Source organism: Miniopterus schreibersii, assembly GCF_964146895.1.
Source record: "Miniopterus schreibersii genome assembly, chromosome: X".
NCBI classification, from domain to species: Eukaryota; Metazoa; Chordata; class Mammalia; order Chiroptera; family Miniopteridae; genus Miniopterus; species Miniopterus schreibersii.
In genome coordinates, this window is record NC_138104.1 from 105,766,344 (window position 1) to 105,782,514 (window position 16,171).

The window sequence follows — 16,171 nt, forward strand, 5'->3', positions numbered from 1 at the left end:
TGGGATTTTTATTTCCACTTCTTGCTGCTCTCAGGGGTCTCCTTGATGTGGACATTGTTCTATCAACAGTTGGAGAGCCTCAGACACCAATGGCTATGTGTATTTCCATGTTGCCCTATTGACACAATGGATTACTCCTGGGCCGTAAAAAAGAAGGAACTCTCGCCTTCTCAGACACCGTGAAGGGCATTACAACCAATAGACATTAAGTAACCTGGAATGGTAGAGAAGTTTATTGGTGTTCAAATCCATTCCTTGCATACATGAAAGTCCCAGCATCGGTGGTCTTTGGCCACCTGCTCTCAATCAGTAGCTGCTTCTCATTTGGATTCCTCACTCTCTTTGTCACACATACAGAAGGGGAACACCCCACAACAGGACATCAACGACACAAACTGATGGTTCAGTTCTTCCCGAAGCAGAGGCTCAACGGGGGTGATGGTTTTCCTGTGTTCCCTGAGGGCGTCGGCCACCGTGTTGATGACTAAGTCATAGAGGGGCTCCGTGTCGTTGGTCAGCGGGGTCGACTCGGAGGGGTCCCGGGACAGGTCGAACAGCAGGGGAGGGTCATGATAGGTGACCATGTCCCCTGTGCATTTACAATAAATTTCCTCATAGCACGCCTGAGCTCCTGGAGGCTGGAAGATGGGTGTCACGTAATGAACCTTCCACACGGCCTCACCTAGAGAGGAAACGAGACGTGAGGGACATCCAGCCCATGTGCCCAGTGGTGTCTTCTTCTGTCTTCTCGAGCGTTTCCTGATTTTTCTCTTGGCTCACTTATTAACTTAAATATCAATCAATCATCAGAACATCAGAACATCACCACCCCTTAGTGTAACATTACATGTTTCAAAATTGATATTTCTTTTCTTTTCAATTAAATGTATAGGGGTGACATTGGTTAATAAAATTATATAGGTTTCAGGGGTACAATTCTATAATGCATCATCTGTATATTATATTGTGTGTTCACCCCCCAAGTCAAGTCTCCTTCCATCGCCATTAATCTCCCCTTTACCCTCTCCTACCTCCCCTACCACACGTCCCCCAAGCAATCGCCATGCTACTCTTGGTGCCCGTGAGTCTTTCTTTCTAATTTTTTCTTTGCTGAGTCCCCTCACCATTCCTACCCAGCCCACACCCCCTTCCCTCTGACAGCTGTCGATTTGTTTTCTGTATCTATGAGCCTGTCTCCACTTAGTCAACACTGGGAAGCAGCCCAAGTGACCACCAGTAGATGAGTGGAAAAAAAAGCGGTGGTACGTCTACACCATGGAATACTATGCAGCTGTGAAAAAGGTGGATCTCTTATCCTTTGAGAGAACATGGAGGGACCGGGAGAGTATTGTGCTAAGTGAAATAAGCCCGTCAGAGAAAGACAAGTATCACTTGATCTCACTCATACGTGGAATCTAATGAACAAAATAAACTAACAAAGTGTTTCTCAAAATGGATATTTCTTAAAGTTATCTCTCCGTCTTTCTAAAGGAGAGAAATTCTTAGAAACGTTCTGGAGAAGGTATTTTCAGTGGTAACCCGAGACTAAAAGGACTGGGCTTGGGGATAAATTGGAAGAAAGCATCGAGAATTGACTAAAGGGACCCTGCTCTTGGCACCTGGAGGGTGCAGGGTCAGGTGTACTTACTGTCCTTCGGGTGCCAACGTGCGGCGTGGAGGAACCTACTGCAGTAGTGAAACAGAAACTCATGCTCTGATTGCTGGACCTCACCCTGAAGCAACGGCATGAGGTTTCGGCCGTCAATCACCCTGTGGACACACACAAAGAAGGTCAGGCAAGGGAATCCGGTCATCGGGCTGTTAGAAGGATGCTCGGTGCATTTCGTGGCATCCCTGGGGCCCAGAGGACAATGTGCTGAGGGTGTAGGAACATCGTGCAGGCTCTCAAGGAGAGAAAAACAGGAACCGAAAACAGCTTTTCCAGTGAAATAGCACAAGGGAGGGATGGGTCAATCCATAGGCCATCTCATGAGCGCTGTGGCCGTGGCCACAGAAGGTCTCACCAGCTCAGATTTTCACTTGCAATTGTATTACTACCCTGACAAAGGGATTTTAAAGAACCTCTAAAAAATGGTATTATTTTAATCTTACGTCAGAAAACATATCATATACCTTATAAGAAAAAGAAAGAATCATAAAACCTACCTCATAGGAGAAAATAGAATACTAAGTCCCAGATAATCCTAAAAAGTGATCATAAAAGAAATGAAACTGTCTTTGTTCTCAGATGGAATCATTGCCTTTCTTGAGAATCCTTCCAAAAGCTACTGGAAATAACAGGTAAATTTATCAAGGTCATCAATTTAAGACCAACCACTAAAAAAAAAAATCAATTTATCTGTATATTTTAGCAATGAACAGTGGAATATTACTTTTTTAAGTGCCATTTATTACAGCATCAAAAAATGGAAAACATCTAAGGATACTTTTTTTTTTTTTCTTTCAGGTTAAATGTTTCTACGCTGAAAAGCACAGAACACCTGAAAATATAAATAAATGGACAGATTAACCAAGTTCTAAGATTTGAAGGCTCAAAATTGTTAAGCTGTCCATTCTTTACAAGTTGACGTATACGTTTAATACGATCTGAATAAAAGAAAACCCAGAAGAATCTTTTGCATAAATTGAGAAGCTTATTCTAATAATTTGGGGGAGGGGGACAAGAAACTTAGAATAGTCTAAATTATTTTTGAAAAAAGAAAATAGCTTTCTCACTCATACTACGTGATTCCAAAATTTACTATAATGCTAGAGTCATCAAGACAGTGTGGTATTGACATAAAAATAGATAAATATATGGATCAATGGAACAGGAGAGAGTCCAGATCAAGCCATATGTAGTCCATTGATTTTCAACAAATGCACAAAGTAATTCAGCAGAGGAAGAAGAGTCTCTCAATAAATGGCACTAGAGACATTATATATCTAATGCAAGAAGAATAAATCTCAACCTATACCTCACAAGACTGAAATATTTAACTCAATGTCAACCATAAAGCTCAATGTAAAACCTGAAACTATAAGACCTCTACAGAAAAAAAAATGTAGGAGGGACTCTTTGTGACCTTGGACTAGAAAAATGCTTTTATGGTATAGATTAAAAATCACTGTCTATCAAAGAAAAGTAGTACATTGTCCATTATCAACATTAAAATCTTCTGCTTTTCAAATTACAATGGGAGACAATGAAAAGACAAGCCACGAACTGGAAGAAAACGTTAGCAGAACTCATATCTCACGAAGAAGCTGTATCCAGAATATGTAAAGAGCTCTTACAAATCAAAAACAACAAGAAAATACCCAATTTAAAAACAGACCAGAGATTTGAACAGATTCTTCACAAAAAGGAGATATAGACAGGAAATGAGTATGCACCGGGGTCCATAGGATCGTTAGTCACTCGGGAAACACAAATCAACACACAATGGGATTCCAGTGCACACTTATAATGGAACAATGCAGCCTAATGAAATTTAAAATAATCTCGATAAAGTTCAAAATATCCATCGAACGTCTGATTTCATCCCAACCTTCTGGACCTTGAACACCAGATATCAGGGAATGATTTTATCTCCTACGCAGATGAATGAGTTTGGCCATATTTTCGTCACCAAACCTTCCTGTCTCCATCTTCCTCCCAAATAAAAATACAAAGTGTCCCAGATGGGCCACAGGCCGGCACCATTGAGGCCTCGTGTATGAGTCACGCTCAAGAGGCAAAGCCATAGACCAAGGTGAACATCACCTGGGTACCGGAGAGAAAGTGTCCCCGTGAGAATAGTGTTTACCTCCTGTGACCTGAATCTTCCCGAGACAAAGATAAAAACAAGCTCTGTGAACAGATTATAGGACGTCACCTGTCCTGGGGGACAATTCCTCCCATCAGAGCTGTGACAGTCGGAAGGATGTCCATCGAGCTTGTAGGTTCATTGATGACATTTCCAGCTGGCAATCTCCCGGTCCATCGGAAAAGTCCAGGCACGCGGATCCCACCTTCCCAGCCGGCCATGCCTTTTCCTCCTACAGGGTAAAGCAATACGGTCACAGTGATAAGTGTGGTCAAAAATGTAAATTAACATCAGTCAGTCCGTCTCTGCTCAAGGCCCATGTGCAGGCACCTGATGGGATCAGCAGTACACGTCCACGGAACAGAGTTTTCTTGGGCTGCTCGTAGGTTTCTGCTCAATGGTACTTTCTCCATGAACACTTTATTTATCTTCATTTCTCTTTCTCTGGTCTATTTGTCTGTAACATCTAATCCCCTGTAGCATATGAAATAATTTATGTGTGTGTGTTTTTCCTGGTGTGGCACTTTCCACAAGAATACAAATGCCACAAAGGTGAAAATTTGGGCCTGTTTTGTTCCATGCTGAATCCAGCCTGCTGAAAATTAATGGAGTGGAATAGTAAAGGTCGATGCTAATTTCTTGTGCAAACCAGGGAATTTATCTAAAAGGAAGCAGGAGGTGATAAATGGACACCAGGATGACCAGCACATACCACAATTTCCTTGAGCCAACTAAGAGGAACGGCCATCCTGCAGTGTTCATGGATTTTTATTCTTTCACTGGTGGATTATAAGAAAGGAGAGTCTATGGAAAGTGTCCTCACAGGGTTATCTGATCATAGATTCCAACTGGGTGGGTCAGGGGGGGTGGTCACTCCCGGGCCTATAACTTCTTTAGTGAAAGGGCTTAAGCGAACTCTGCCCATTGTGCTTGAACGTCAAGGTTAACACACGTGTGAAATGTCAGAATTAATACCCCTTAAAGGGGATATGACCCCTCAAGACAGCATGTAATCTTGTTAAGTATCCTGTGATCTGATCCCCACCTTGCTTTCTCTAACCGGCCTTAGGCTCATCCTTAATTTCAAATGCAGAAAAGAAGCTGGCTTTGGTATTCTGCTCCCTGACATACGTCTTCAGTTGGGTTCAAATGAACTGTTATAAATACACTGTACAGGTTAGGACATGTCTTATGTAGACACATTAAATTGCTCAACGCAACTGAAGTCATAACGTGCTCAGACATGGAGATACTTTAAAGCTCTCATAAGCAAAACTATACAATCTTTCTGATGATCGGTTTGCTTCCACAGCACCCCGTTGGGTTGGGCAAGGCCTCAGCTGGAAAGGCTCACTCCCTTTTGCCAGAGTGATGCCAAGTCTTTATCTCATTTACACAGGAATCCTGTCCTCCTGGATGCAAGACTATAACATCCACATTTGCATGAGTAATGACACATTCGCATCCACACAGCTTTAGCATCTCTTCAGGTTCATAGGTTCAAATGTACTGAACCCGTCACAGGTAATCCTCTTATAACCTCAGGACACCTGTCACTAGACCAGATCAGAGAGGTTGCTGACGGCTGTGTCTTCATGGGCCACAGGTTCGGGCACAACTCGGAAGCAGTGTCTGTGAATTTCACTGTAAGACCTCAGACGAGCTTGGCCATGTATCTGGAGAAGGGCGCCCAAGCTTTCTGAATGTCCAAGGAGAGTTGGGTTGTTGTTCTTTGTGCCCAACCTGTAGACCACGTTTCTACCCATTCTGCACCCTCTCCCTTTGTAGATGAAGCAATGATTAGATATTCAACTTATTGAACGACTTGCTTAAATCACCTGCTGACTTTAACACTCTTTAATCCCACAGGATTACCAGGAAGGCCGATGTCTAGTGTTCCCTGGAGGTGTTAGCCAGTTAAGGTCAATATCCTTGGATTTCAGTCCTACACTTTATTTTTTACCAATAGAATCATCTCGTTGGGTGTTTCACGCATCATCGGCCTCCTGCTTCATGCCCCGGATTTTTATGACAATGAGGCTAAGAGACCCTAGACCCAAGGACACCCCAGGCATGACCTTGGCTCCTCACCTTTGAATATCCCATTCCATCCACCAGCCTGGACGTGGCCCACCCGCTGCTCCACGTGTCCTCCGTGGTCTGAGGTGAAGTGGACAAGCGTGCGATTCCTCAGCCCCAAGTTGTCAATGGCAGCAAGGAGCTTGCCTGAAAGAAGAAAGAGGGACCCGTGACACTGATGACGTTACGAGCTCCGGGCATCCCTGTTAGTCCCAATAGGTGCACATTCCTCTGGGAGCCGTTGCAAAAATCTCGCTCACTTGAGGTTCCCCAAATCCTACACTCCAGGAGCAGGTGTGAGTGAGCCTGTTTCCTGAACCCCCCTCAGCACCCCATGTGGAAGGGTGATTCTGGTAAATTAAGCGTGGACACGGATTTGTTGCTAGGCCAGTGCTGATGTGCGCAGGTTCCTTCTTGCCACTTACCCACGAAGAAGTCCATTTCCTGCACGTTGTCTCCGTATAAGCTGTGCTGGCTGGTGCCTATGAAATCCTTGGCCGTGGGGAGAGGAAAATGGACATGCAGGAAGGAGTAAAAAAGGAGGAACGGTCCTTCTCGGTGCCTGAGGAGACATGGATCCCATCGGTTTTGAGTTGTCAACTTCTGCGAACGGGGCTACTTTGCTCTTAGACAGACAGACAGGCTCCTTTCCGTCCTGTGCACACCCAGGAGAGGAGACGCGTGCAAAGACAGCCCCTTGGAGAGGGTCCCCTGGGCAGAGTGGATTCCAGGATCCCCCAGCATCTGGACTCTGCCTTAATTTTAGGGTGATGCTGCCCCTCAGATGCCAGGACGCGGGTCGGTCATCCTGCTCTCAGAGGTCACACAGGGTTATGATCCAAACCAGCTCTGCTTGGAGCACTTTCCCAGGGCGCACAACGTCTCCGACTAGAGTCACAGCCCAAGGCGCACAAGAGATGGTGTCACTGGGGTGGTTACCAAGAAATGTCAGCGCTTTCACAACCCAAGAGCCAGCGTGAACAGAAACGCCTTGGCAATCTGTGCACACACCTTCGATTCCCATGTGAGGGTGCAGGGAATGAGGGGGACCCCCTCCCAGGCCTGACAATCTGTCTGCAGCAATCAGTGGCACTCAGCTAACCAGGGCAGCCACGCACAACTCCACCCAGTCTTGGGGAAATTTCTGCTCTGTCTCATGGGATATTAAAGAATTAAGAATGGGTGAAAAATGAAAATTTTAAAAAAAAGTGTGCCACGGTTTACTGGGTTGAATGGTGTCCTTCCAAAATTGTCCACAAAGACACTCAGAATGTGATCTTATTTCACTATAGGGTCTTTGGAGATAGAATTACTTAAGAAAAGAGTGTATTGGGGTCCAGGGGGCTCAGAATCCATTGGGGTCCTTATAGGAAGAGCACAGTTAGGAGCTACACAGTCACCCTGAGAGGAAAGAGGGACTTGTGAAGACAGAGGGAGAAACTGGAGTGATGTGGCCACAGGCCAAGGAGCACCAAGGACCCTCCCCTGAAGCCTTCAGAGGGAACCTGGCCCCAGTGCACTCAAAAATCACCACAGAGCTAAGTCTAAAATCCTGCTGTGCTCAGTACACGTTCCCCTGGCTCAGACGTCTCAGGTGAGGGTCACACCCACACAGACACCCTGTTTGGGGACTTCTGGGCTCCGGAATGAGAGAGAGAATACATTTCCGCTGTTCTCAGTCACCCCGTTTGTGGCACATTTTTAGGGCAGCCCTAGGAAACTGGTATACAGGTGGATCACGATTGAGGTTACATGTTCCTGTAGGAGATATCTGAAGGGTTAGCTAATGTTCTTTCGGTCAGTCTTTCTAGAACTCGGCCCCTTGGGAAGGGCACCGGGAGATAAAGGAGTTTGACCTACATGAAACCAGCCACAGAGCTGCATCTACAAGGCAAACATGAGCCTGTTTCTCCCACACTCTACATGTGCGTCGTCTCCGCTTGGGCCATGGGGTAAACACAATGCTAATGATCAGATCAGACAATGTGCTTGAGTAAAGAAGAGGTGGTACATATATACAATGGAGTATTACTTGGCCCTAAAAAGAAATGAGATATTACCCTTTACGACAGCCCACATGGATGGACTTAGAGGGTACTAGAAGTCAGACAGAGTAGAACAAATACTACGTGATTTCACTTATATGTGGAAGTTAAATCACAAAATAAACCAGCCACCAAACAGAAACAGGCTCATAGCTGCAGAGAACAGACTGATGGTTGCCAGAGGTGATCAACAGTAAGCCCTCTGATTTTCTTTTCTCAGTAGGTTTCCTTCCCTCAGAAACAAGGTGATGGCCAATTTTTTCTATCGTCTAGTCCCATCGGACATATTTCTCATTCTGAATGAATATACTGAAGATATGCATTCAGATAAATAAGTCAACCCAGTGTGGGTGGCTCAGTGGTTGAGCATCGAACCATGAACCAGGAGATCGTGGTTCGATTCCTGGTCCCAGAACATGCCGGGATTGTGGGCTCCACCCCCAGTAGGGGGCGTGCAGGAGGCAGCCGATCAATGACTCTCATCATTGATGTTTCTCTCTCTCTCTCCCTCTACCTTCCTCTCTCTGAAATCAATAAAAATATATATTTAAAAAAAAATCACTTTACCTTTCTAAAAACGAAATGGCCTCCTTCACCATGATGGACCCTGCTCTTTCTGCTTTCATGGGCTGCTCAGTAATTTCTTCCTTACGCATGAGGAGGCAATCCCAGTACAGTGAAGACGAATAACTGGATAACCAAAAGTAGCTCAGGAGGAGCAGAAAAAGAATCATGAAGAAGATGACGGACCAGGGCATGCAGGTCAGGTGAGTCAGTTTCCCTAGAGTGAGCGTGAGCACAGCCAAGGCGAGCAGCTGTACACAGATCCAGACTCTCCTCCCGATGGCTAATTCTGTGTCACGAGAAGGATCTGGCCAGCAGGTGTCAAACAGACTATGTGGCATGCCATAGAAGTAATCAAAACCATACTTATACGGATGGTGGCAGTGGTCACTTCGGAAGCGGCAGTTTAAGCCCTGATGCCATTTCCCTGAAATTAAACACACACAGATCACACATAATAAGCTCACATATCACAAAGACCATGTGGTGATTTTTCACTTGAAACAATAAGTTAATGCACAAAAATGGAGTAGCAAATACATTTCATTTCTTTAAAAATTGAGGCTTGGCATAGACTCAGTTTTTGCTCTTCTTTAGCTGGCAGCTCTCTGTCCTAAGATCTGGTTGTGTGTGAACAAGTGGGATAAAAAAATAATGGGAGGAAAAGACAATTGTGTGTTTCTAGCAGGACAAGTCATAAACTCAAATATAGGTGTATGATAGAGCCAAGGCAGAGTATAGATGACGGATACGTAGGTTGGTTGGCAGGTAAGTAGTTAGATAGATCTTAGATACTGACAGAGATATGATAGAAGATAGATGGATGAGTGGGTGGAAGAATGAATGGATATATAGACAGTTAGAGAGATGGTGATAGATGATAGATGGATAGATAAATAGATACAAAAAATAATACATAGATGAGTGGTGGAGGGATGGGTGGATGAATTTGTGGGTGGATGGGCAGAGGGATGGGTAAGTAGATAGGCATGGAGATAAACAAATAGGTAGGTAGATAAATAGATGGATGTTAATTATAGCCACAAAGATAGATAAATAAGAGAGAGAACATGGATGACACACAATGAATAGTAATAGAGATGTTGAGTGAATGGATAGATGATTGATGACAGATGATAGATAGATGATAGATAGATGATAGATGATAGATGATAGATAGATATAGATAGATGATAGATATAGAGAGATGATAGATAGATAGATGATAGATAGAAAGATGATAGATAGATGATGATAGATAGATAGATAGATAGATAGATAGATAGATAGATAGATAGATGATAGATAGATAGATAGATAGATAGATAGATAGATAGATAGATAGATAGATAGATGATAGATGATAGATGATAGGTAGAGATAAATGGTGGATAAATGAATGGATACGTGAATTGTGTGGGTAGGTGGGCTGTTAGAGAGAGAGAGAGAGAAAGAAAAACAGTGGTGGATGGATGACTAAGTGAGTGGATGGAGAGCTAGATACATAGATAGATGTAAGTTATAGGCAGAAAGATAGATAAATGATAGAGAGAAGATAGATGATACATGATGGATAGATATATAGAGGGTAGATGGATACATAGATGATAAATGATAGATACAGATAGATGAATAGATAGATGATAGATAGATATACATAGATGATAGATGATGATAGATAGATAGATATAGATAGATAGATGATAGATAGATAGATGATAGATAGATAGATAGATAGATAGATAGATAGATGATAGATAGATAGATGATAGATAGATAGATAGATAGATAGATAGATAGATAGATAGATAGATGATAGATAGATAGATAGATGATAGATAGATAGATGATAGATATAGATAGATGATAGATAGATAGATAGATAGATAGATAGATAGATAGATAGATAGACAGCCATCCAGTAGTGGATGGATGACTAGGTGAATGGATGGAGAGCTAGCTAGCTAGATGTAAGTTATAGTCACAAAGGTAGATAAATGATAGAGAGAAGATGAAGGAGGATTGATAGATATGTAGAGGATAAATGGATGGATGAATGATGGATGGATGGATGGATGTTGGGTGGATGTTGAGTGAATGATGGATGGATGGATAGATGATGGATGGATGGATGGATGGATGAATGGATGATGGATGGATGGATGATGGATGGATAGATGGATGGATGATGGATGGATGGATGATGGATGGATGGATGGATGGATGGATGATGGATGGATGGATGGATGATGGATGGGTGATGGATGAATGGAAGGATGAATGGAAGGATGGATGATAGATGGATGGATGGATGGATCAATGGATGGATGGATGGTGGATAGGTAGATGATAGATTAGATAGATGATAGATGACAGATACATAGATAATAGACATACATAAATGACAGAGGCTGTATTGAGCATGGAGGAACAGAGATGAATGAATGAATGGATGGATGGAAATTCAAGAGTCTCCCACTAGACTTCAATGAAGTAAGAGGTTGATTTGGCAAAAGTTGCCACCCCTTGAATGGTAACCCAATGATCCAGGTGAGCCCTACAGGCATTTGGACTACGACTATAATGATGTGAATCCATAATACCTTAGTAGTTACCTGTGTGCCATTAGGACCACATCTAGAATGCATGAGCTGACATCGCTGAGTGCCTGAGAGGGTAGGGAGGTGACAGGTAATGCTCCAGGAGTAGGCTTTCTCTGTTCTAAAACAACACAGTGGTGGACTGGGCAGGGCCACATGGAAATTTCTCAGCAATGCACACAGTCCTTATCTTATTTTGGACGACTGCTATGGGGTGCAGACATTTTTACACAATCAAAACTTGACCCTCCATAAAAAACTCATGACACTGACTTAAGTTGTGAGCTCTTGGGAGGACACATTACATGTCCAGAATTATGCCTGGTGGGTGAGATGCAGGATTTCAGAGCTCTCACGGGATAATGCGGAAAGAGAGCGCCGTTGTAAATCTTTATCATAGAGCGTCTTTGCACAGAGCACCTGTGCCAAGGTGAACAGCGCAGGGTGATATGGAAACATGTGGGATGGACATCTGGAAAGACCTGGGGATTAGGTGGGAAGGGGTCTTCGTCATGACCAAGTTTTGTCTGCAAAGGGTGGATAAGTGTCATTTAGGATGGAGCGTGTGCATGTACGTGTGTGTGTGTGTGTGTGTGTGTGAAGGGTGCTTGGTAATAGCAGGTCCCATGTGAGCAAAGCACAGTAATGACAGAGAGTCCTGGAGGACACAGAGAACAATGGCTTCTTACCGATAATCGCCGTGCTATATCCTTGCTTCTTGGCTAAGGCTGCAAATGTCGTTTCATTAAGAGGGAGTCCAGAACGGGCCCCGAGGGAGTAGATGACACGGTCATTTTCAGCCGAAACCATCCCTAAATGTAAAGTGGAAACACAACCCTGGTACACATGGTGAGTGGGTCGGTGCTCATCAGGTGAAGAGGGAGAGAGACCTGGAGAGTTCAGAGCTTGGGAGGTGGAGAGAGGATGAACCAGGAGGAGATGCCATCGTGTGGGGGAGGAAATTATGTCCTCCAAAGACAAAACTCACACTGGTCCATAATGCAAAACCCCTTTAAACCCTTGTGTGCACCCACACATGACACTATCAGGTGTCCTCAAACCCACCGCCCAACTTCAGTAGGCAATTGCTGATTGAACATCTAACAGGTTCCTGCCCCCAACTGGGGAAATCTATGCCTCAGAAAAGAAGTCGAAACATGAAATCTTATGAGAACTTCAAACTCTTCTGTTCCTACTAAACTTGATTTTTTTCTGACAATAGAATGTAGTTCTGTTTGTAGGACACGTGTGTGTGCTCAATCCTTGCCCAGAACCTGAAGTCGGGGCATCTGGGCAGAGTAGATATATCTGTTTTGAAACTCTTATGACTAAAGTTGATGTCAAGTAGGTGGGGGACCAGTGATTCTGATTCCAAAGACATGTAATTATGGGAAAGGAATAGAAAAAAGCAAACGAGTGTTTGAAGGACCGAGGGAGAGATGAACACCCCGAGATACCCAACAGGTGTCCCTGGTGAGTAGCTGAAACTGGGGGGACTTGGCTCCGTCCCATTGGGAGTGATGCCAAGATCCTGGGTATATTGAACATTTTTGAGCAATCCAGCCCTGGTGAACTCTCGAAATGGATCCATTCTGCCTTCCTTCTAAAATAGGGCCTAACCTGAAGCAGTCTCAGGGAGTGGGAACAAAATTGAATATGACAAGACAAAGCAGGTTAAAAAAGAAAAACAACAACATCCAGATAAAATCAGGAGAGCAAACTCGGGCAGGAACTGTCAGCGAGCCAGCTGCTCCGATACAATCAGGAGAGCAAATTACACCAGGAACTTCAAATGGGACACAAGAGAAAGCTCTTTGAAATTAGATTTTTAAGACCGGGCACTGTACACAAAACATATTTCTTCCTAAAATACTCATTTAACATAAAGTGAGCAGCAAAGGGGAAAAGAAAAAAAAATTGAACACATGCAGATTTACTCCAAGGGGAAAAAAAAAATTGCTGTTCACTGGACCTGATTAACCTGATCACCAGCTAAAGGTCGATGTCGTAAACCTCAGGGCGTAGTAAAGATTAAGGGACCCCCTGAAGAGCTCACCGCTAAAATCATAACTATGGCTCAGCAATTCCGCTCTTAGGTACGTGTCCAAAAATAATTTAAAAGGTCTGTTCAGCCCTAGTCAATTTGGCTCAGTTGGTACCGCGTCTGCCTGGAAACTGAAAAGTCCCGGGTTCGGTTCCCGGTCAAGGGCATGGACCTGGGATGCAGGTTGATCCTTGGACCCCCATCCTGGCGAGGGGAGGAGGAAACCAATCAACGTGTCTCTTTCATATCGATGTTTCTCTCTCTCTCTCTGTGTCTCTCCCTCCCACTCTGTCTCTAAAAAAAAAAACACAAAAAAATCAATGGAAACTATACCCTTGGGTGAAAATCAGCAGCAACAAAAAAGGTGTTGAAACAAAAACTTGTACAGACGCATTCAAAGCAGAGCTAAGTCCTCATAGCAGTTGAAAGGGAGAAACGACCCCAGTGGTTGGTCTTCACGGAGCAGACGAGCTCCTGCGTCCTATCTGTCGGCTCAGCGTGGATGGTCTGGGACGTTCTCATGGAACCTCCTCAAGGTCGTCGGGTTTTGTAAGTTACCCCCTTGCAAGGCAACGTCTCATTTGTGTCCTGGGGCAGAGAGTCAAGGCTATGCCGGGCCTCGGGGCATCCTCAAAAAACTGTCCCCGAGCCCAGGTGAAGGCGTCCCTCAGCCGCCTGAGGCGATCGGGGTCACTCAGGGGCACAGGGATTTGGACGTCGGCATCAGTAGCTGTCCACTCAAGAACAGGGGTGTGTGGGCACCTCTGGGCGTCACAGGAGGGCCCGTGGCTCCCACCTTAATGAGGCAGCAGAGGGGGGCCCAGGGTCCCAGTTCACAGACCTGACCGGATGGGGTACCTTCCCGTGAGGAACGCGGATCGGCTGGGGGTGCACATGGAGGCTGCGGAGATGTGCTGGGTCAGCTGAACGCCGTCTCTAGCCAAGCTGTCGATGTTGGGGGTCCTGGAAGGAGAGACGGAGGGAAAACTGGAGAAAGGGGGATGGGAGGAAAGAAACAGAGATGGACAGAGACAGAGAGAGAGAGAGAGACAGAGACAGAGACAGAGATAGAGATAGAGAGACAGAGAGAGAGAGACAGAGAGAGACAGAGACAGAGAGACAGAGAGAGGGAGGGGAGGGAATGAGAGACGGAGACATGGAGACAGAGAGAGAGACAGAGAGACAGAGACAGAGAGACAGAGAGAGAGAGACAGAGAGAGAGACAGAGACAGAGACAGAGAGAGAGACAAAGACAGAGAGACAGAGAGAGAGACAGAGACAGAGAGAGACAGAGACAGAGAGACAGAGAGAGGGAGGGGAGGGAATGAGAGACGGAGACATGGAGACAGAGAGAGAGACAGAGAGACAGAGACAGAGAGACAGAGAGAGAGAGACAGAGAGAGAGACAGAGACAGAGACAGAGAGAGAGACAAAGACAGAGAGACAGAGAGAGAGACAGAGACAGAGAGAGACAGAGACAGAGAGACAGAGACAGAGACAGAGAGACAGAGACACAGAGACAGAGACACAGAGACAGAGAGAGGGAGGGGAGGGAATGAGAGACGGAGACATGGAGACAGAGAGAGAGACAGAGAGACAGAGACAGAGAGACAGAGAGAGAGAGACAGAGAGAGGGAGGGGATGGAATGAGAGATGGAGACATGGAGACAGAGAGAGACAGAGGCCAAGAGCGACAGACACACACAGAGACATAAAGAGGAAAGGGAAGGAGGGAGGGGGAGAGATTGAGAGAGACAGACAGAGACACAGAGACAGAGAGACAGAGGGAGACAGGCAGACACACACATAGATCTGAAGGTAACAATCTGTGCTTAAGTGTCTTTGGCGTAGAAACCATGGCTCTGCCCAGCCACTTAGAGACCTGAGGATGAGCGTTTGGTGGATAAATGTCCCTTCTCTGCACTCAGGTCACACACCTGCCTTGGGATTGGCTATAAAACCAGCAGGGATCGTGCGGGACCAGCCATGTCCAAACCGCACGTCTTATTTGGAGGTGCTGTCAGCTTTGGGAGGCCCGGCCCAGGCAGACGGATCTTATGACCCAGCAGGAGGCTCTGATGTTCGATTTTCTTGTCTCCGAAAGCCCACTGTTGACACCCATCCCCTAACAAGGCCTCTGCTCCCCAAATTGGGAAGCGCGGCCCGATCGACTCAGCCCAGGAGACGTCCACCAAGTGAGGTCAGCCCGGCCGTAAAGACAAGGGTGAAGCGACTTCACGGACGGCGGGAGCCTCATGAAGGAAATTAAGAAACAGACTCAACGGAAACAGACTCAGAGGCACAGAGAAGAGACGGGCGGCTGTCCGAGGGCAGGGGCGTTGGGGGGCTGGGTGAGCAGTGAGAAGGGGTTCAGCAGAGAAAACAGCAGCTCATAGGCGCAGACCACGGCGTGGTTATCACCAGAGGGTGGGCGGTGGGGACCTAAGAGAGGAAAGGGGGGCTCGTGGTGATGGAAGGAGACTTGGGATGGTAAAGACCCAACACAATGTACAGATGATGGATTGACGAATTGTACCCCGAAACCTGCATAATTTTATTAACCAGTGTCACCTCGATAAGGCAATAAAAACGTTAAAAATACATATAAAAATCAACACTCCGTCTCAGAAGGCTCCCTCGTGATGGGTGACGACTGAGCACTTTGCCCGGGGGACTCACAGGCATGTGCTATTCGCTCAACAGCCCAGAAAATCAAGGTGCAGGAGGTGAGGCAAGTTGCCCGAGGGGTCGCAGCCGTGAGCGCAGAATCCGGATCCAAATGCATGTAACCCTGAGTTTAATATTCCCTCTTTCTCAGAAAGAATAAATTGGGTTTTGGGTGAAGCAGCGGTCAGCAGGTGCATCCACCGTCCCGGCTGAAGGACCACATACCTTAAAGTGTCGTTGCCATAGCAGCCCAGGTCTCCGATCCCAAGATCGTCTGCCATTATCAGGACAATATTCGGCTTGTCATCAGCCGCCATTTGGGCCCAGCCCACGTGGAAGAGCAACCACACCCAATACAGGGCC

General features: G+C 45.6%; 1 protein-coding gene across 1 annotated transcript; it reads right to left on the reverse strand.

Annotated features, from left to right (window-relative positions):
* Window positions 1-320: 320 nt before the first annotated feature.
* LOC308551101 (arylsulfatase F-like) lies at window positions 321-16,126 on the reverse strand (the record flags this gene model as incomplete). The annotated part of the gene is made up of 9 exons (XM_081125433.1): window positions 16,034-16,126; window positions 13,983-14,104; window positions 11,787-11,909; window positions 8,501-8,924; window positions 6,314-6,450; window positions 5,901-6,035; window positions 3,879-4,041; window positions 1,649-1,770; window positions 321-682 (listed from the first exon to the last, which is right to left on the reverse strand). Exons 1-9 carry the CDS (start codon window positions 16,123-16,125, stop codon window positions 321-323), a joined length of 1,680 nt encoding a protein of 559 aa, XP_080981559.1. The 5' UTR covers window position 16,126.
* Window positions 16,127-16,171: the final 45 nt, after the last annotated feature.